Source organism: Dasypus novemcinctus, chromosome 3, assembly GCF_030445035.2.
Source record: "Dasypus novemcinctus isolate mDasNov1 chromosome 3, mDasNov1.1.hap2, whole genome shotgun sequence".
Lineage (NCBI taxonomy): Eukaryota > Metazoa > Chordata > Mammalia > Cingulata > Dasypodidae > Dasypus > Dasypus novemcinctus.
Window position 1 is genome coordinate 147,367,129 of NC_080675.1, and position 21,288 is coordinate 147,388,416.

Consider the following 21,288-nt stretch of genomic DNA (forward strand, 5'->3'; position numbering starts at 1 on the left):
CTCACAAGTTCAAAGCTTGACAATAAACACAAATAATGTGCTCAGAGATGATAAGGAACTAGCTCAAAGGGAGCCAGTGAATTGCAGATGGTTGAGGCCTACATCCCACAATGCTTGGCTCCCAGCCCTGGACTCTGCTCCGCATCAGGCTGTATGCCCCAGGTTCTCAAGACAAAGTTGGTGAATGAATCAGAGAAATGACCGTCTTATGCAGGCCCATCCCCAGCGGGGGTGTAGGTATCATGAGCGCCCAATAAAGATAGGCCATGGCTAAGAGCACAGACTCTAAAGTCAATCTGGTTCAAATCTAGTTCTGAGTGACTTTGGGTCAATAGCTTCCCTGGGCCTCAGCTGCCCATCTCTTAAAATGGGGATAAAAGAGGGCCTGCTTTAGGGGGTTGCAGTGAAGATTAAAGGAGATAATTCAAGCAAAGGGCTTAGCACAGTGCTGGCCGCATAGTAAGCGGTAGTCTATAAATGTCAGCTATTGTTATTCTTTTCCCCTCAGTAAAGTGGCCCAAACCAACTTGTCCCACCCACCCTGGGAGGCCCCACAGCCTGATTACCTGAGCAGCTCACAACGGAACTGTGTCAAACGTTCTAAGGCAAAGTCCAGGTCAGTCACAATCTTGCTGCTCCACAGCCGTTCGGCGACAGCTCCTGCTCTGGGCCTGGAGGAAAGGGGGCCACACGCCAGGTGGGATCTGTATTCCCTGCAGCTGCTGAACACCCATAGGCTTCTGTCCCTTGTTTAGGCACCATGGATCAGCTCAGGGCCGAGGCATGACATCAGCATCTTGTTTAGAGCTTCAGCTTAGCTGGCTGGCTCCCATTTCTAGGGCTCAACTCCATCTTCACTAAAATGTGAAGAGTGACCTCACCCTTCTCTCCCAAAGATATGGGAACCAGAGAAAGTCTTAAAGGCATTACTGGTACTGGCAGCAGCAGCACCAGATGCTCTCAAAATGTAAACTGTACACAGCCAACCAGGTTTGGCGAGGCTGCAGCCTCTGTGGCTGCTGAGAAACCAGTGCAGAAAAGTCTTATTAGGAATCATGGACTCTCAGTGCTGGATCCTGTGCAAGTCATCTATGTTCTATAGGCCTCGTCTCACTCTGCGAAGTGGGGCTAACAATCCCTAGCCTGCACACCTAATGGGCTGCTGGAAGAGCGTAAGTAAATCAGATGGGAAGAGAATGTTATGTACAAGCAGAAGGATCATTGCAATGGCCCTTCCCTCTCAGACCTCAAAGGAGGAAGCAGTCTGGAGGTGGTTAGGTGGCACAGCGTCTGTAAGGGAGAACCCATGCCCAAAAGCCCCAGCCTCCACCTTCCTCAAAAAACCCTTACCAGAGTCGGGGGGTCAGGTTTGTGCTGTCCACATACTCGCCCCACATACAGGCCTCTCCACCAATCACCTGAGCCTTCTGCTCAGAGCTACCTGAGGGGAGATAAGCAACAACAGGGTGGAGGTGGGGGTGGGGGTGGGGGTGGGGTAACTCAGGGTTTCTCCTCGGCCATCTTCCTGATGGGGGCCTCTCCTCAGGTAGGTCATTTCTTCTCCAAATATGAAATGTCAGCCCACACCCTCCTACCTCCCACCCTGTGCAACAGCCCACCCTCCATTTGTCAGCAAGGTGAGCTCCCTGCTCTCACCTTCAAATGCCAGGGGCTCCACCATATAGATTTCCTTCCAGTCAGGGCCATAACTGATGCGGTTCAGGTACCAGGGAGCAGAGAGCAGGGCTCGGAAGCCAGCCTTGGTAATCCAGTCCAGCTCCTTCAAATAGCCTACTGGTGTCTCTTCCCGCCACACCTGTATGATTGTGTCTGGCCGAACCTGACACAAAATGTCAAATGAGGGTAATGGTAATTGCTTACACGAATGAGGAAGTGTGTGAGCTTATTCTTATGTGGGCAACCAGGCCAAGGGGTGTGTGGTTCCCTTTGTTCCCCAATAGCTAACTATGTCTTTGTGACTCCTAATCGTTGAGCTCACACCTCAGTGTAGGATCTGAGGATTCCACAGGCCCTATGAGTGCTCCCATGGCCCTCCTCCCCCAGTCCCTTTGCAGCCTCCTTGTCCACCCTGAGATAGTAATACTGGCTGTGGGCTGAGGGAGCCAAGCAGTGGGACTCAGAGGATTCTTCAGGAGCTATCATGGCCAAGAGTCTCCAGATGTTTCTAGGGATGGGACAAGTTCCTACAGAAGCTCTGCAGGGGGCAAGAGTCTGAGATCTTACTGATCAATGGAGAAGGTAGCCTTGTTCCCACAGACCTGGAAGACCCCAGTCTGTGACAAAAGCAGCAAAGCTCAGTCCCTCATGCCACGCTCTGGAATCTCAGGTAATCTAGCAGCAGCAGAAATAACTCGATCCATTTGCAGTGAGGGAAGATAGAGGCTCTGATACCCAAGCCCAGGATTCCTACCTTGCAATCTTTTTAGATGGGAGGGGAAGGATGGTCCCAAGTGCTTTGACCACTAAAACCTAACCTAAGCCAGGAAGACCAGTCCTTACAGGGACAGGGAAGGGCTGGGGAGACCAGGAGACAATGCTGGTAGCTTCTTCTCTTCTTGCCCCTGGCTCACCTTTACTCTATTATCAAACACCTCCTGCCACACCACGTAACCCTTGCCATAGGTAGAGACAATGTCCAACAGCCTGTAGGGGAGGAGAATATAATAAAAGTATATATTCAGTTCAGACAGGCCCTAGGCTCTTTGTGTCAGTAATCTCGGGGCTAAGCCTGGCTTGGGGTCTACTCTTGATTGAACAGTGTGTCCAGGGTTGGGGACTGATCACTACAAACCTTAAATTTAGGATCCCATAGTAGGTGACCCCAAGGGATCATGCCCACCCAGCTTTCTTCCACCCTTCCTCACTTTTGGATGTAGAAGGACTCCAGCTGCTTGAAGTCTTCACCAAAGCCTTTCTCCTTCATAAAGGCCTGAATATCTGGATTGGACTTCCTGAATCCCAAAAGAAAACAGATTATTTCAACATCCTAAAAGTCCAAAGGCTGGGGATTAATCCCCTAGCTTCCTACAACTTCCTTTTTCCACCTGAAAAAGAACAAACAAATGAGGATCTCAGAAGCCCCAAACATGGAAGGTGCAGTTTAGCAAAGCTACGTGAAGGAGCGCATTGACACAGTCTGAGAAGAATGAGTTTGGACCTGGAGAGCTTTAAGTTCAAACTCTCAAAAGAGAATGAATCATTAATCCTCTCTCCCAGACTACAAGTGGATATGGGGTCTCAGTTTGGGGCTCTGGCACACTGAATCCTGGCTTCTCGACCCAATTCCACAACCCTGCACATATTCTGTCGTTCCCTTAAATTCTTTCTTCCAGTTGGATAACAATCCTCACAGCAACCTTGCTTCATGGCATCTTCACTTTGCTCATACTGTTCTCCCTCTGGGATGTTTTACCCCTCTTCGAGGTCTCTTTTAAAAAGCCTGTTTCCCCAGATCTGGCTCTAGTGCTCACTTCTCTAAGTCTCTCAACCTCTTCTGAGTTCACTAGATCTGAGGATTTGGACTTACAATTAAAAAATATATATTTTCTTTATTTAGTCTCCCCCTATTCCCCCTGTTGTTTCCCACTCGCTGCCTGCTCTGTCTGTTCGTTGTGTGCTTGTCTTTTTTCAAGGAGGTATCAGAACTGAACCTGGGACCTCCCACTTGGGAGGGAGGTGCCCAATGGCTTGAACCACCTCTGCTCCTGCTTATAGTATCTCTCATTGTGTTTCCCATGGTTACTCTTTGTTTTGTCATCTCATTGCATCATCTTATGGCATCAGCTTGCATGCCAGCTTGTCATATCAGCTCGCTGTCTTGCTCGACTTCTTTAGGAGGCACTGGGAATCAAACCCGGGACCTCCCATGTGGTAGGCCAGTGCTTAACTGGTTGCACCACATCTGCTTCCTGGACCTTACAATTTAATACTGGATTAGACCCTGTCATATATTAGACTCAAATTCTTTGTCTTGACTCTTCAATCAGACCAATTTAAGTTTCCATACACAAAAATTATTTTTCTTTATCCTGGATTTTGCCAAGACAATTCTGTGCACAGAGGTGTCTTTTTCATGCATATTTAAAGGTTATGAAAGAGGAGGAAGGGAGAGGTTCTCATTCACAGCCTTGCCAACCTCAGGCAGGCCCTCTCTGCAAGTGAACAGAGGACAGGCCCAAGACTGAGACAGACTGCTGTCTGACAAATTAGCCCATCAGGAGCAACTGAGACAGGTTGTCCTTCAGGGACTAACCTCTATCCTGAGTTAGTAATTCATTGGGCCACTAATGGGAAGATCAAAGGGCTCATACCAGCAGGTGAAATCAACCTCATCTCCTCCAAGGTGAAGATAAAAATCCGGGAAGACTGAGCTGATCTCCAAGAAAAATGTGCTCATGAACTCATAGGTTGTATTAAGAATAGGATTCACAGGTCCAAAGGTGCCAGATGGATGAGGTCCAGAGTAGCAAGGAGTTAGCAATTCAGGGACACCTAAGTCAAAAGAACCTCACATAAATGTCATAAATACCCAGACCCCCATCCACAAACACTTAAGGACCTAAGTGTGTCCTATTACACATGCCTAGGTAGACACACTCAGGCACTCAAAGACACTTGTAATCACCATCATTTAGTTACAATCAAAGAACACAAATACATGCACAAACAGACATAGCTGAGCAGGTCAGTCAGAGGCTGGGTTACAGCCAACTGTTAGCCATATACGGTCTTGTCTTAACACACTGCTTCTAGCTGGAGTTAAATCTTGTTCCCAAAGACTGTTCACATACAGCCTGCCTTTAAGCAGATAAGCACAGGAAGAGGCCTAAATTGGCCGCATTGGCAAAGCCTTCTTCCCTACCTCTATTTGTTCATTTACTGAGGGTCATCTCTCTGGGCCCAGAGTCTTTCCCTCCTCAGTGTGAGGCCTCTAGATAACTTCAATTTTTTACAAAATTGTAGTCTTCCTCAACCTTCCTTTAATTAGTTTTGGGACTAAGTCCAGGGGACTCATATTGGGGAACGGGGAGTATATGGAAGAGACTGAGTGAATAGCAGTAGCCAACTGTCGCATTCTACCTTTGAGGGCCACCTTTGGCTTCCTTCTTTTAGATTCTACCCTACCCTCAGCAACTACCTGCAACCGAATCATTAAGATAAAACATCTGAGAAGAATTTGCCCAAATTTTATTAGTAAGTGGTGGCCTCCTTCACCCAGAATAAATTCTTCTGATCCGAATTTTCACATAGAAGTTTATGGGAAATATTTTTCCAGGGATCAAGAGCTGATGCCCACAGAGAAGGATCAGCAGACACCCTCCAATTCCATAAATTATTTTTACCTGGTCCCCAGGACAAAGTGTGGCCAGGAGTGTCAAACTCTACAAGCACACGGATACCCCGAAGCCGTGCATATTCAATCACCTCCTTCACATCCTGCTCTGTGTAGATGTGGGTGACAGGGTTGTAGGAACCCTGAAAGGCACAAGACAGTTCAGGCTCTCAGTTCCTGAAGGTTGAACAGAGGATATTAAAAATGTCCTCAGGACTCCCCAGATATCAGAAAATCTATTCATAGCCCTTGGGTATTGGAGACTCTTCAAGGGAACTTGGTCATAACTTCCTATGAGTTACCATATCTATGTATTATCTGAGCATTGTTACGCTCAGATAAAACAGAGGTATAAGGTAGGTATTATGCCCATTTAACAAAATAATAATAAATAAAGGAAAATGAGACCAGGAAAGATTATCTCTTGAAGATCCCAGAGCAAATTAATGTCAGTATGGATTCAAACTTGAGTCTCATGACTCCAAATCCAGTGCCCTTCCCTGATGTCAGTCTATCTGCCTAAAACTGGGCTGGTTAAGATAAGGGCCATTCTCCTTGTCAGGAGGTCCCCACCTAGGTCCAGCCATTGACCCATAAACTTGGTATGGGCAAAACTGAGACATACCTTTCTGGTGAGCTCTGGAAAAGTAAGACTTTCATATGGGAAGGAAGAGTCATCTACCACATGCCAGTGGAACACGTTGAATTTATTGTAGGCCATGGCATCCTGTAGAGAAGAACACAAGACTGTAAACCTACTATGACTTTTCCCATTTCAACCTCATACTTGGGAAGCACTGGGCAGGCTGTCAGGCTGCCCTGCACATCCCAATAGGCTCAGCTCCATCCTAGGCCAGCTTCTGATTAAGTGTTTACAGGGTCTCACTATCAAACCTTCTCAGAGAGTGCCTGGCATGGAGGGAAGACACCACACATTCCCACACATTTCTTCTTTTCCCAGTGCACATCAAAAGATGGCTGGCAGAGAAGGTTATCTCTCTCTCTCTTTTTAAAAATAAATCTATAGTTTAAGACAAAAACTGACAATGTGGTATGAAGTTTACATTTAAACAAAGTTTTCACAGAAATCTAACACATGCCTAAAAAAATTTTACAACACAGCTCTAGAGGCAAGTCTAGATGATGTCAAGAACAGATGAGTCTCATGATTATAGACTAAGCATTTTGGGTATCAGTTAATTCTTCAGGATTTTCTTTTCTAATGTGGGTTTTTGTTTGCTTGAAGTGAACCACGGCCCCAGTGTAATTTCTCCTGAGACTAGGGCTTCTGAAGTCATTCAACCCTTGAATTGACTCATTGAAACTTGTGACATCAGTGACTGAACCCTGCCAGAATCCAAAGGTCAAAAAGCAGTATCTCCTCTTTTTGAGATGAATTCTGGCCACATGAAAGGAAGGCTGCATTTACCATGTTCCTTGGAGTCTCCCAAAAGCTCCAAAATAACCTGAAGACCAAAGCTTTCTGATGTCTTTCATGTTGGGTTGCCTGACTAGTGTTTATCCAAACTGTGAGGTCTGGTAGAATCTTAGTACCACCATAACTCATAAATCTCAACAGCCAAGGCTGATAGACATGTCAACTCCTTTGGTTCCAGAAAAGAAGCAAAGGAAAAGGCAGGCACATGAGTTATATCAGGAATTGTCAGATAAGATGCGTGAGATAGTGAGGAACTTCTCCAGCTAAGGCTTTTATAAAATTTTATTTATTTTTTGTTGTTTATTTTTTCAGCTAAGACTTAAACTTTTTCCTGTGAACTTGTTCTAACTCAGGTTACCTCTGCCTAACCAAAGAAGTCAATTCCTCAAACCATTTTCTATATTCCTGGAGAGAGCCTGGTCATTTGAACCCAGTAGTCAGTGGGGTATTTAAGTCACTCTTGCTCTCTTTTAGAATCTTGGAGCAGAGATTTCTCCCAGGAGCTCACAAAGTTACATACATTCTCTAATTCTTCAGAAATATGGCCCCTAGTTTTATCCCTTGCCTCCATCACTCCAGAGCCTTAGGGCAAAGAAGGCCCAAAGTTCTGAGTACCAAAGTATTTTGGATAGTAGACAGCGGCAGGTAATGGCGAGATGTATCCAAGAGTAAGCCCCGGTGAGGGAAGCGGGGAAAGTCCACAATGTCCGTCTTGTTGACAAAAAACTGTGCAAAACAAACATAGAACATGTCATGAGCCAAAGGAGTTCATCCTGAGGGCAGCGAGGGATGAGGAAAACTCTCCCAAAGACCCTGAAAAGCCAACCTGTGACTATTCTGCAGGATAACTAACTCCCTAAATGGCCCCCACCTCCAAATCAATGATCATAATTAGCCACCTGCCCAGAGAGCCCTGTCCCATTCCAGCCAAATACAACTGTCACATTCACCACTCAACCTGCAAATTCTTGATTTTCAGTGACTGTTAACATGTTTTATTTTCTTCAAAGCAGTGTGCTTCCAGGCCATAAGTAATGACTCAGGAGAACCAAATTACAGTGACCCCAAATAGGCCAAATCTACCAAACAGTTCTCTCTCCATATCTTCTCCTATACTCTTGATAGGGCCATTACAAACCATAAGGCAAAACAAAATATTTCTAGGGCTCTCAACATGAGAGAAAATCTCTACAGAGAGATTAAAAGAGTCCTTTCTGTAGGCCTGCACTCACCGTGCCCTCAGGAGATCTCCAAACAAGTTGGCTAAAAGTCTCCAGACCTATGGAGAAGCAGAGAGGTAGAGTTAAGACTCAGGAAGACAAGGAAAGACATTCATCCAACCGGAAGGTTCCCAGTGTAGCAGGGCTTAATGCTGGGACCCAGTGAAAGTGGATAGAATCTAGGCTTGATGGTTCTCAATAACTTATGAAAAGGGGATAGGAGGAAGCCAGTATCCATTAGATAATAAAAAAGTCCTCGTTTTCTCCAGAAATAATATAGTTCTATATATACTACTACTTAAGTTTTTAAAAAACATTTATCTATTCCTTTTGATATAGTTTTACTTTTTAAAAAGTCTTTTCAAAGTGTGTCCTTAGTGAGAGCTGAGCAGGCAGTGCTGGTGGCTCTGTAGGTGCCAGCCCAGTGGCCTGTCCCTTGCTGACACAAGCATAAGCATGCAGGGTCTCCTACTGCTTCTCCAGAAGACCTGCTGCCATTGCACAATCTGAAGCCTGTCAATTTCTAGAGACAGCTGCAAAGAGAACAACCCCTTCAAGAAGATGGGGAGGGAGCGGATGTGGCTCAAGAAGTTGAGTGCCTGCTTCCAACATGGGAGGTCCTGGGTTTGGTCCCTGGTTCTCCTGATAACAAAAAAAAAAGAAACAACAAGTGAACAAATGAAAAAAACCAACACAGGGGAGCCAATGTGGCTCAGCGGTTTGGTGCTGGTTTCCCACACATGAGGTCTGGGGTTCTATCCCCGGCTCTGGTACCTAAAAAAAAAAAAAAAAAAAAAAAAGGAGATGGGGAAATACTCCAGCTGGTCTCCATTAAGAAGGCTTCCTAAAGTGGGGTTATTTGCTGGGCCCCCAGCCCTGTCCTCCCACCCTACTAATGCCATCCTTCTCTCTCTCAGCCCCACCTTGTTACCTCGGAGAGCTCCCCAGACAGTCTCAGAGAGAAGGAAGCACTGCTCATCATTTACAGTCAGGGTGTCTGAAATGACAGAAATGACCCCATCTGGTTAAGGCTTTCTACTCTCAGATTGCAGAACAAATGCATAAATCCTTGGATTAAAAACAGCAAGATAACATTTTTAATCTTCAGAGAGGAAATGTCCCCAGAGCAGGGCTAGGCCTGGGGCCAGTGGGCAGTGTGGTCAGCACAATGGCTCTGTGGACCCTGGAAGATGAAGTGTGAGGAGGCGCCAGGCTGAAACAGAGGCTTCAGCAGAGCACCCCACTTTGTAGTTCAGTTTCTATTGCCAGAAACGTGAATCCCTGCCAGCCTTTAGCTGAAAGTATGAAGTCTCCCATCAGCCAAGGGGAAAGAGACCCTTAGAGGGATGAGATCAGGTTACAATGTGCCCCAAAGCATTTATAATCACGCTCCTTTCCTTTTTCCTCCAGGCTTTTTTTTACTTCATCCAAGAATGCGAGGAAGAAGCCAATACTTGAATGTTCACTTTGGAGACTAGGTTCCCAAACGCTGCTGCTCAGGGAAGACAGGAGTCAGTCTAAAGACAGATGACTTGGCTTCATCTCAATACAGATGATCCCAAACTCTCTCCCCAGTATAGGGTCTCTTACAGAAAACCAGCAAAGTATTTGAATTTCTAAAATGGAAAAGGAATGGTACTCAGCCCAGAAGGCAGGTGTATAGTAAGGAATTTGGCCCCCAAAAAGAGGCTTTTGTTTCTGGCTCCAGGGGAGATAACCTTTATATTCTTGGAATTTTCTGTGTTAGGAGTATCTTTTGCTATTCCTGGTAGGCCCTCTGGCCCACACCTGATAGACTAGGCTAAAAAGATGTCTCAGGGCAGGGCCAGCCTTGGAATGGGGAGCTGGCCACACCAGAATGACCAGATTGTATGAGCACCACCTCTCTGGAGGAGAGGGAGCCTGGAGATTGAGTTCAACCTTGGAGGCACTGATTTAATCAATCAACCTATGGAATGAAACCACAATATAAATTCTGAACACCAAAGCTTAGGTGAGCTTCCCCAATTGGAATACACAACTGTGTTCTGGGAGGGTAATATAGCCAGCTCCACAGGGAGAGGACACAGAAGTTTGCATTTGGGGGATCCTCCCAGAACTTACCCTATGTGTCTCTTCTTTGGGCTCCTTTTTATTTGCATCCTTCTTGCTATAATAAAACTGTAATTGTAAGTAATAACACTTTCCTAAGTGCTATGAGTCGTTCAAATGAATGACTGAACTTCAGGGGAGAAGATATAATCCCCAAATTTGTAGCCAGTTAGATAGAAGAACAGGTGGCCTGGGGACCTGTGAACTAGTTTCTGAAGTGAGGCCAGTCTGTAACCTTAATTTGTGGAGTGTGACCTAAGTCCTGGTAGTCAGAGTCAGAACTGCATTGTAGTTGGTGCCAGGAGTTATGGCAGCAGGCGTAACGGCAGTGTGACTGTGCTGTTCCTCAGCCAACTTCAGATTCTGGGGGGAAAACTCATCTTCTCTGGTCTAGGTACTTGGCAACTCTCCACAGCCATGGAGGCCTCCAGGCTAGTATAAGCAACCAAGGCCAGGCCATCTAGAGTCATAGCTCCAGACAAGTGCTTGCTCTTCTAGGACAGGGAACAAGGTGGTACTTACAATTCTCCACAGACTCTAAACTAGGGAGCTGGTCACATCCAGGGGTAACAACAAAGAGAACCAATGTATTCTTCTCCATTGTGTGTTGTTTTCCTGCAAGAAGAGGGAAAACTCAGTGTGGCTGACCTGCAATCAGAAGCAAGAGGCAAAACCCCAATCCCTAGCTCTAGTCCCCTCAGTTCACATATGTGTGGTAAAAAGGGAGGCTCAGGACATGAAGTTTACCTTTGACATAGGCACTGCCTAGTTGTCTGTTCAACTTTTTCCTTCTGGTTGTTCTCCCCTTTCTCCCCAGTAACCCACACTGACCCATGTATTAGTGAGCTGCGTGGCAGCACTTCTTAACCAGGTCCTCTTTTTCAGGCTTCCCTGGCACAGGATCCTAAGACCTCAAGAACTGCTTCTGAACTAGAACTGCTGTAGAGCACTGCTACTTAAAATGTGGTCTGCAGATTTGCTGCAAACTGTGTTACTGGTCAGTGACTATACAGGAAGCTTGCTATTAAGCAAGAACGTCAATCAACTCTATCAGAGTAAGCACATTGACATTTTTTTTTCATAACAAAGTTTTCTTGAGGAAGGAAACAGATTTACATTCTGGGGTGTATGCTTCATATCTAAAGACAGAATGGCACTTTAGCACAGCTTTAAGGGCTCCAGATGAAAGGTTTCCAAATCTGCAAAAGCCCAGGAGCTATTGTGAGCAGATGAAGCAGATGATAGGACAGGAGGTACAAGATGATGCAGCTGGTGTCCCAGAGAAGACACATGGTCACCAGCCTATCCTGCTTCCTTCTTTCTTTCCCCAAATGGTTTGTTCATCCAAGGTAGATTTCTGCCCAACAATGAAAAGCCACTCAGCGTGAACCAACATCCTAATATAGAGCTGCAGATTTCACTCTACCTAGGAAAAAAATGTCAAAGCCAAAATACTGATTCAATGTTTCTACCCAACCTTTATGTTCTTCTCTAGGACCTCCAGAGCAGTCCTGATTCCACTGCCCCGAGCCTGAACCTCAATAAACCTTTTCTCTCCCTATTCTTTCCTGGAGCAACATGGATCCTCACTGGTACCACAACATCGACAACTTCCTACAACTATGAAGTCAGGGATGGAATAGCCTGACAGAGGCAGAGCGGAACTGGAATCCCCAATGTCACTTATCATCACGTAGAAAGAATCCAAGAGCCCCAAACCATCTCAAGGAAGTCAAGCAACCATCCAAAAGAAGGACAGGCTAATGACTATGTGTATTCTCTGGGGCACCAGTCAAAGCTTTAGTGTCAACCCACTGGGCGTCTACCAAAGTGAGGAGAAATCTCAACTAATCCATACATAACTGCCATAGATACTGTCCTGATGACAATAAGAGAAGATGCACAAATACCAGGTTTAAAATTGTTGGACAATGGAAAAATACCCAATGATTTTGTTGTTTTTATTATATTTTAATTTTTCCAACATATACCTGGGCTTCATTCCTTTTGGGGGAGGGTCACAGACTCCTTAGGAGATCAGATAAAAATGAAAAAGACTTTTTCTCTAGAACATTGTCCTGAATTTAAGGACCCTTTCTCCAAAATTACTACTGCTCCACCCCCTGCCATCTAGTCCACGGTGAAGAATCCCTGTCTTAAGTACTCTCAGTGACTCATCTGGGTTTGGGCTGATAAAGCAGTAGACACAGAGTCACGGCTGCTACTTACAAAACTATGAGAGGGAAGGTCTGGAGGAGGTGGCAGTGTGAGAGCTGGCAAAACAGGAGGGACACTGGGTCATTTAAAAGGATGTAAATAGAGTATCATTGTGGTTTTCCACCCCCAAGATGCTACTCTGCTGAGCTCTGAAAAGAACAGGAAATAGGCTGAGGACAGTACATCGCCTCCCACACACCCACACACCCTGCACTGAGAACTGAATTGTGGGATGCACGCTATGGCAAACAGTCCGACCAGCCAGCAATCTAATAGGCACACTCACAATGAACCCCAGCTGTACAGCAGGAAATTCTGAAGGCTCACGTGCTTAGGCAGTCATATGGCAAACCAACCATTGGGTTGGGAAATCTGGTACTGCTGCTGTCAAGTCAAGCTAGTCTCAGAGCTCCTGTTCCCTCCCCTATAAACAAAGGCGGGGTGGGACCAGATAGCTGCTGCTCCTCTTCAGGTTCCACAAAGAGATAATACATTCGGGGATCCGACTCCACCCACAGCCGCCTAGCTTTGCAGCTCTCTCACCTCCATGCTTTCATGCAAACTTGCCCTTTTCTTTGGGTCCATTGAAAAGTCTTTTTTTTTTTTTTTAATTTAAAGTAAAAAAAGTAATATATACAATTTGAAAAAAATTCAAACAGTATAGAAGTGCTTAAAAATTTTAGTTTTATAAGTATCTTTGGCACCCTTCATTTTCGACCCCTCTTGAAGAGATAACCACTCTTCTGTTTTCTACCTCTATAGCCCTTTAGAATAATTTTGCTTTACTCATCACAGACAGGTCAGCAATAGACATGGAAGCATGAGAACAAGGACACTTTTACTACCAAAGTCCCACTGCTGAACTTTCTCCAGACCCTAGTACTATGACCATCCCATTTCCTTTCTGTCCCTCACCTCTCTCCCTGTTGGCCTAAAAGTAGCGATTCATCACCTTATACACAATATAGTCAATACTCTCCAAAACCTGTCTCTCTGTATAATATTCTCTGCTGATAATTCTTCAATGGCACCTTATAGCTTTCAGGACAAAGTCCAGAATCGACTGGACGACTTACCAGTTTTCTCATGACCCGGACTCCAGCCATATCTTTTCCTGCTTCTGTGTTCTAAGTCTCACAATAGTACAATGAGCGCTTTACAGAACCCTGAAAGTGCCACATTTTTTCACCCGTCGCCATTCCTTTGCACATACTGCTGCTTCCTCGCATTCAAACAAAATTTGCATCCTGTCTACATCTCACCTGACTAAGAGATACCTCTGGTTCTCCCTTTATAAAATTTCTGTCATCCCCCCACCCTTTCCTAAGAGACCTTCCTATGTGATCATGAAGAAATGTTACTTACATTTTTATCATTTAATCTTAATATATGCTGTTTATTTGTCTACCTCCTCACCTAGCGCAAGGCTGTGAGCTCCTCAACAGCAGGGACCAATCTCAGTGTCTTTGTATTCTCAGTGCCTGACACACACGGTAGTCATTCAATATGTGTTTGCTGAAAAAATGAATGATGCTAGAATTAAAAAAAAAAAATGGTATATTTAATTATATGTATGCTTAATGACTTGCTACAGGATAATTAGGCATAAATGACAAACAGTTAACGTAGATATTACTTTTATACATTTAAACTTAGTATTTCTGAAGTCCTGGGATTAGGTTGGGGGATGATAAGTAGGAACCCAGGTATACAGAAAGTACCTCTTCAGACACTGCTTGGCAGACCTCTGGATCCCTAAGTCCAAAGACTTCCTACTTCTCTGGAAGGGAAAACTCATTGCTGCATTAAGGTACCTGGAAATGATAAATCTTTACCTTGGTACACAACAGCCTCTTCCTGTAACTGCCCTGGCTCCTCCCTGAATCAAAACATTTCTATCATATCAATGTGTTTAATTCAGAGACTCCTAGTAGCATGGAGAAAACACATTGGTTTTGGTTATAAAAGGACATTTGGTTTGGCTCCTAGAGTATGAACTAGGAAAGTCAACCCTGCCTTTGGTACCTTCTCATTTTTGAATGTCTACCTTGCCCCAATACCTCCTAGTACTCTCCAATGCTTACTTGGTTCCCCCCCCTCCCCTTCCTTCATTTATATATATTACACCCAGGCTTCCTCTCTCCATACTCAGCCTAATGAAAGCCCATGAAATCATTCATTTTCCACTCATTTCTTCATCCCAGCAAAGATATACTGAGTACTTACTGTGCATCAGTAACTGTGGTAGGTGCCCAGTTAAAAAGAAAAAACAGCCCTGGTCCCTGCCCTTGAGGAGCTCACAGTCTAGCGTTAGAGACAAATGCAAACAGCATTTACAAAATGCTGTGATAAGGACCAAAGTCCTTATTGCACATCTACTTCCAGAAAAGGAGGAAGGCTTAACATCAGAAGGTACCTTAGAGGAGGACCTTAAACTCTGATTTGGATTTTGCCAAGCTACCAAAAGGGGATAGGTATTCTAAGCCTGGGAAGCATAGGGACAAAATTATACTAGCGTGGCTAGAAGAGGCAAGGTCACCCGGTCTAACTTCTTATTCCCAGAAAGTAGGAGTCTGAGAATCTAACTGCCCTGAGCCTGGAAATTCTCCTTGGTGCTGCTGAACTCAGTGTGGACCATGGTGCCTCCTCTGTGGAGTCCAAGATTCTTCACCCTCCAGAGATTAAAACCTATTCAGAAGTGTAATCCATCCCGCCCAAAAAATCCCTCTCATTCCCTTTCCCATCTTCTCTTTTAAAAGTGTAGTTAAAAGTTTTTGTTTCCCCTGCTTTTAAATATTTATGTCTTTGTTTTATTTCCCTAGAAAGAGAACATCTCCCTCTATTTTTGGATCCCAAGAAATAACATGAGTTAACATTTTGCATTGTCTTCCTAAGTTTTTCTAAATATATATTTATTACCAATCTTTAAAACAAAAATGGGATCCTAAAATATACTGATTTGCAATTTTTTCCTACTTATTAAAATGTTTTGTAGATCTTTTGCTGTCAATATATATACGTCTACAGAATCACTTCTATTAGTGAAGAGAATTCCATTCCATTGATAATCTATACCTTAACTGCTATCCTATTTGGGTCCATTGAGAATGTTTCTGAGTTTCTGATATTATAAAAATGTTCTAAGAAGAAGGAAAAAAGAAAAAAAAATGTTCTAGTCAACCAACATTCTTGTATATATAATTTTTTCTACAGGATAAATTACTAGAGATAGATTCTTTCAAATAATTTTACTGATTTATACTAGAATCAACACATATGGACCCATCACTCCACATCTTTCCAACACTAAACAGTTTTAATGTTTTTTCACTGTTGTTGCTCTTATGGACCAAAAAAATGTATCATTATTTTAATTTAATTTGTATTTCTTTAATAATAACAGATTCTGAGCATCATTTTACATTTACTGGTCATTTTCTTTATACATTTTTTAAGTTAATTTTCTCTTATTGATTTCTAGATTTCTCTACGGATTTTAACCTTGTTTTTAAAGGTTGCAATATGTGCCCTATTTTGTCCTTATTTTTAAACCTTATGGTTTCTTTTGCTTTAATTTTTACATAGTCAAATCTTTTCCTTTATGGTTTCCTTTATTTGCTTCCTTAGAAAGGTTCCTATACCACTAGCATTATATGAATAGTCTCCTTTCTTATAATACGTCTATGGTGTGTATGTGTGTATACATATATACATACATACATACATACATACATACATATATATATATATATATATATTTTTTTTTTTTTTTAAAGGCAGGACCGGGAAGTGAACCCAGGATCTTGTACATTGGAAGCAGGAACTCAACTGCTGAGCTACACCTACTTCCCTTTATGGTGTATTTTTACCTTTAGATTTTTAACCCACCTGGAATTTACTTTGATATTTGATATGAGGTAAGAATCTAACTTTTTTTTACAAATGGATAACCAATAATCTCTACATTTATTGACTAATATATCTTTTCACTTTTGGTTGGAAATACTTCCTTCATCATATATTAAATTCATACACACACACACACTCTATTTCTGCAACACATTTTCTTAGCAAACTTATAGTTAGCGCAATCTACCATCTCCTATCTCTATCATCTTCTGTCACTTTGCCCAAATACACAAACCCTTGTGTTCATTTCTGTCCTGGATTCCCATTCCCATCTTATTTCCTCTCCTTTGTCCAAACATTCCATACTACACATTACCTACCTCCGCAAATGCTCTGGCACCCCATTCCATGGTTATTTAACTACCAACATCCTCAGCTTCTTTTACCCCCTCTTTAACTGAAGACTGGCTCTCCTAGGAATACCATTTCCCCTACAACTTGTTCTGAGAGGCAGCCTCCTCCTATTATAGGGTTGAAAGATGAGACTGGTCTAGGTCATCTACCTTCCACAATTAAGAGAAAGAAACAAAACAAAACAAAACAAAAAACACTTCTCTTCTGAAGCTCAAGTGGCCCAGCTATAAAACCTTTATCCTCTTGTGTAAACACTCTGCAACTTCCTGCCCATTATTCCTCATTTATTCAACATTTTGGAACCTGGTCCCCACCAACCTTCCTCTCTACCCCAAGACTAGCTATCATCCAGATGATTTCAAAAACCCAAGAGGAAGTATTCACCTACATTCTGACTTAGCAGTTATCCAACATCCTCCTCTTTCTCCTCCTCAATCACCCTCCCATAGTCACCTTTTGGACCTTCTTGTCCTCTGGACATGTTCAAATTCAATCTCCCAAACTTCAGCATCATACAACTGTCTGCTACTTATTAGAAACCTCACATTTAACATGTCCAAAATTAAACTTACTTTTAAAATTCTCACCCCAACTCTCAACCTCTTCATGTGTTTCTTCCGCTCCTCCCCTTCCTCCCTCAACTTCCTTTCCTATAGTTTCCCCTCTCTCTGTGAATTGCTAAAGCAGAAATCAGAGTCACTCTCAGCACTTCTCCCTCCATTATTACTCCCCACATACAAATACTCCACCTCCTAAATCTCTCTTCAATCTACGTAGTTCTCTTTGTCCCTATAGCCATCAACCTAGTTCAGTCACTATTATCTATCTGCAGCAGCCTTTAGCTGACAAAACTTAGCTTTAGTCTAGTCTAGTTCTCCACTAATCTATAGGCCCAATGCAGCCAGAGTTTAGTCAAGCCACTTACCGTGTTTGAGTACTTTTTCTGACCTCCCATGACCTTAGGATAAAGTTCACAAAACTTACCAGGGCTTACTAGGTTATTTCATAACCTTACCTCCACCACTTCTCTAGCTTCAGAATTTGCTAATCCATCAGCTTCAACTTTACTGACCTTGACTTTCTTGAACATGTCATATTTGGGTTTCTTTACCTGGCTGCTTTCCTCTTGGGCACAGTTTTTTTTTTCTATCTGGAATCCCTCCATCCCCACCAAGTCTTACTTCTATGAAAGCCTCAACATGTTCCCTGCTCCCTTCCACACACTTTTAGGTCACATGGTCCTCTTCTGTAATCCCAAAGCACACTGTACTTCCCTTGCTGTAGCAAAAACCACACTTCATATATGTCTGCACCCCCACTTTCAGGGACAGTTCAATGTAATATTCTCTGGACCTAGTGATTTGGACAAATTGTAGTTGCTTAAAAGTATGACTTGTATTATGGATGGAAAGAAGGAAGGAAGTCAGAAGTGCTTAGATATCAGAAGTTACTATTTGAAGTTGTAAAAGAACAGGGATCAGTTTAGTTTTCACATAAAGTTAATAAAAAGCAGGGAGGAAGAAAATAATAATGTAACCTGGCAGCCTACTGCCTCAGCCTCCCACTCCTGGGTTAAGCAAGAACAAAGGAAAGCAGTTTAAGCCAGTCCTATAGCCAGTAAAAAGGATGCACATGAAAAAGCCAAGTCAATACCAATTCAGCATAAATTCCATTCCTTATTTGGCATAAGGAGCAGCCAAAGGTCAAAATGATTGAAATGTGACGGGGGAAACAGTTAAACACTGGGGGACTTGCTCGGACAAGTCAGACCTCTCAGATAGGATATAACCTCTGAAGTATCCAATCTATGGAGAAACAGAGAAAGGGCTTGCGTGCTAGGCTTAGGGGTATAAATTGTGTCATTTTTCCTTTGTTCAGGGCACCAGCCACGTTTCCGGTTGTGCACCCCTTTTTGCAAGATTGAGAATAAATTCTTTTCTTCTCCACAATTGGGTGGGCCTTATTTTCTTCCAGAAGATTATTTATTTCTTACAAAGTAATTAATACTAAGGCATGATTAAGAATTAATCCTACTAGAGGCCAGTAGTTTTCCAAACTGATAATTGTTATACACCCCAAGACTGCACAGTGAAAATAAAACAATCTTTGTAGACAAACCCACCCAACTGGAATTTCTGCTCCACCATTACTAGCTGTTAGCCTCTAGGAGTTTCAATTCTGAAAGGTGGGGATAACACCAACCTCAAGTGTTGTTATGAAGATTAATGGGGGTAACATACATTAAGGGCCAGGTAGTCAGTAGCTGCTAGTTTTCTTCAATTTTCTATTTCCCTTTTCCTATTCTGTCAGAAAAAAAAAACACAAAACAAAACCTGTTTTGCCACAGCAAACCTTCATTCTATCACTTAGCTGGAGGAATCCAGGGAAAGGATGTTTTTGGATAACCATACCATGGAAACAGCTTCTCTGAAGGGCTTTTTTTGTTTTCTTTTCTTTTCAAGTACTGGGCTGGGGATTGAACCCTGGACCTCATATATGAGAAGCTGCTTGACCACTGAGGCACATCAGCTTCTGAGCGGTTGTTGGAGGCACTGGGACCTGAACTCACCCAGGGCCTCCCATGTGGGAAACAGGTGCTCGCTGGACACTCAACAGCTTGAGTCACATCCCCGCCCCCCAAGCATTTTTCATTAGCTTCTTACAGGAGCCTGAAGGCTCTATTACTGTGTGATGAGTCCCCTATGGCAAACAGCTGACACACCAACATATAAAAGGGACATGAGCTTGGAAACCTAGCTCTTAATCTGGCCAGTCTAGGACTGCAGCCCAGTCAAAACGATGAAGCCACTAGTGTAGATGCCTAGCACAGGTTACAGTCAGGACAAGGGCTCCTCCTCTGTCCCCAGGACTTTACAAAAGAAAGGGAAGCCTGCTTACTAACATCCAAGCTGAAATTGCCCATACTTCCTGCATTTGAGCATACACTCCCAAAGGAAAGAACTCTATATCATACCCAGCCCCAAGCAGCCTGAAGATGTGGGCACAGTAACAGTGTTGACAGCTTGTTTGATCACAGGAAAGAATTCAAGGACCGAACTAGGCAGCAAGATGTTTTAGTGAACAACATTAAAAGAAGAAAAGCCAGAGCAAGTGGATGGGGGCTGTGCTGAGAAGCACAGGGTAGCCTCTGAGCAGAGAGCTACCTCTAGGGGACATTAGTTGACATCTTGTAAGTCCTTGGGCAAGGGGTGGGTTACTGGATAAATTGAGCCATTGTTTGCAAAATCTTAGGCTTCTATCTCTTGCAAGCAGGTGTCCTTCTCCAGAGATTGCAAATCCAAACTGCTGGTCTCTTCGCAAGGAGTGGTCTGGTACTCTCCACCTGCCCCAAGGATTCTAGATAAGTGACCTGCTACCTGCCCCAGGATCCTAGATATGTGATTCTCCACATGCCCCATGTCCCTTTTCTCCTACTTCAATAGCACACTACTGTTGCCTGGCGATAGGGCTGTGTGTGCAGGGTCAGGAAGCTCAAACACTACCACACCTTAACAAAGGAGCAAAGGGAATGAAAGAAAGAAGATCGAGGCTCTTAACCCAATAATCTTATTCATTACAGTCAAAAATGAAGAAGAAAATAAAAATCCCTCCAATATCCTGATTCGCTTTTCAGTTTGGAAGTGAGGAAGTGGGGTGGAAGATGGAAGGAAGAGCAGGTCTGGGGCTTGGACCACTTTTGTTTTTTTTTAAAAAACCAAGTGCTTCCTTCTACTTTACCCTCCTTCAAAGATTATACATTCACAACTATTTCCTTGTTGCCCTATGAAATGCCTGGAATTTAAGCAGGAAAAAACAACAACAAACAAAACCTATGGAAATAGGCAATTTGCTTAAAGGTACATAGTTTAAGAGTTTAATAAACATTCTCTGGCTGACTCCTCAATAAATCACATTTCACACTCTGAGTCCTCCACCATGCAGTCAAGCAGAATATCCAAGGCAAGGGGAGCAACTACAGCTCAAGGAAATGAGACTCAGGAATTTTCACAAAACCAGGCCCAGATGTATAGCCCTATACCTTGATCAAGCGAGCTTCTTGGCATCAGTACTGTCCTGAGCTACTGGCAAAACATTATGCTTGAGGTAATAAAGAAAATAACAGGGCTGTAAGAAGAAAGGTTGGTTGAAGCCCACAGGCCAAACTAATTTAGGTCCTGGGATTCAAAATGGAACACAATTATTTTACCCCTCATCTAAAAAGTATGCTCCTGTTACATAATCTTTTTTCCAAAGGCAATATATGCACCACAGTACTTCTCCTCAGGTATCCTTCCCTCCACACTCTTCCTGCATTGATTTCTTCCTCTTTCTTTTAAACAGTAAGCTTACTGGGAGCCAAATCTTCCACAGGAATATGCTTTGTCTTGCCATGGCTCAACTAGAGTAGAAAGAACAAATCAACATTACTCTTTCTTCTCAGTGCAGTTGCCTCACCTTATCTGCTGTGCTTTTTAATTAGAGAAATGATAGGTTTACAGAAAAATCATATAAAAAACACAGCATTCCCATATTCCTCCTATTGTTGACACTTGGTATGGAAATTTTGTTACAACTGATGAAAGAATATTGAAATCGTATTATTATTTTTTTATAATCTCAAACTGCGACACCAAGTTTTTTTTTTGTTTGTTTTTTTATTTCTCTCCCCTCCCCCTCAGTTGTCTGTTCTCTGTGTCCATTTTGCT

General features: G+C 43.3%; 1 protein-coding gene across 2 annotated transcripts in view; it reads right to left on the reverse strand.

Moving 5' to 3' along the window:
- The window catches only part of HEXA (hexosaminidase subunit alpha), a 41,314-nt gene that overhangs the window by 723 nt on the left and 19,303 nt on the right, over positions 1-21,288 (reverse strand). Inside the window, exons 1-13 of one of the 2 annotated variants that reach the window (XM_071214285.1) lie at positions 13,736-13,757; positions 10,625-10,717; positions 8,943-9,008; positions 8,024-8,070; positions 7,407-7,517; positions 5,979-6,080; positions 5,364-5,496; positions 4,332-4,512; positions 2,886-2,972; positions 2,592-2,664; positions 1,657-1,840; positions 1,351-1,441; positions 567-671 (exon numbers count right to left, since the gene is read on the reverse strand). In XM_071214285.1, coding sequence (XP_071070386.1) covers positions 567-671; positions 1,351-1,441; positions 1,657-1,840; positions 2,592-2,664; positions 2,886-2,972; positions 4,332-4,512; positions 5,364-5,496; positions 5,979-6,080; positions 7,407-7,517; positions 8,024-8,070; positions 8,943-9,008; positions 10,625-10,703 — 1,259 coding nt within the window. In that variant the 5' untranslated portion in view covers positions 10,704-10,717; positions 13,736-13,757. Of the gene's footprint in view, positions 1-566; positions 672-1,350; positions 1,442-1,656; positions 1,841-2,591; positions 2,665-2,885; positions 2,973-4,331; positions 4,513-5,363; positions 5,497-5,978; positions 6,081-7,406; positions 7,518-8,023; positions 8,071-8,942; positions 9,009-10,624; positions 10,718-13,735; positions 13,758-21,288 lie in introns of those variants that run through there. The other variant, XM_004463730.4, reaches the window with a different exon arrangement.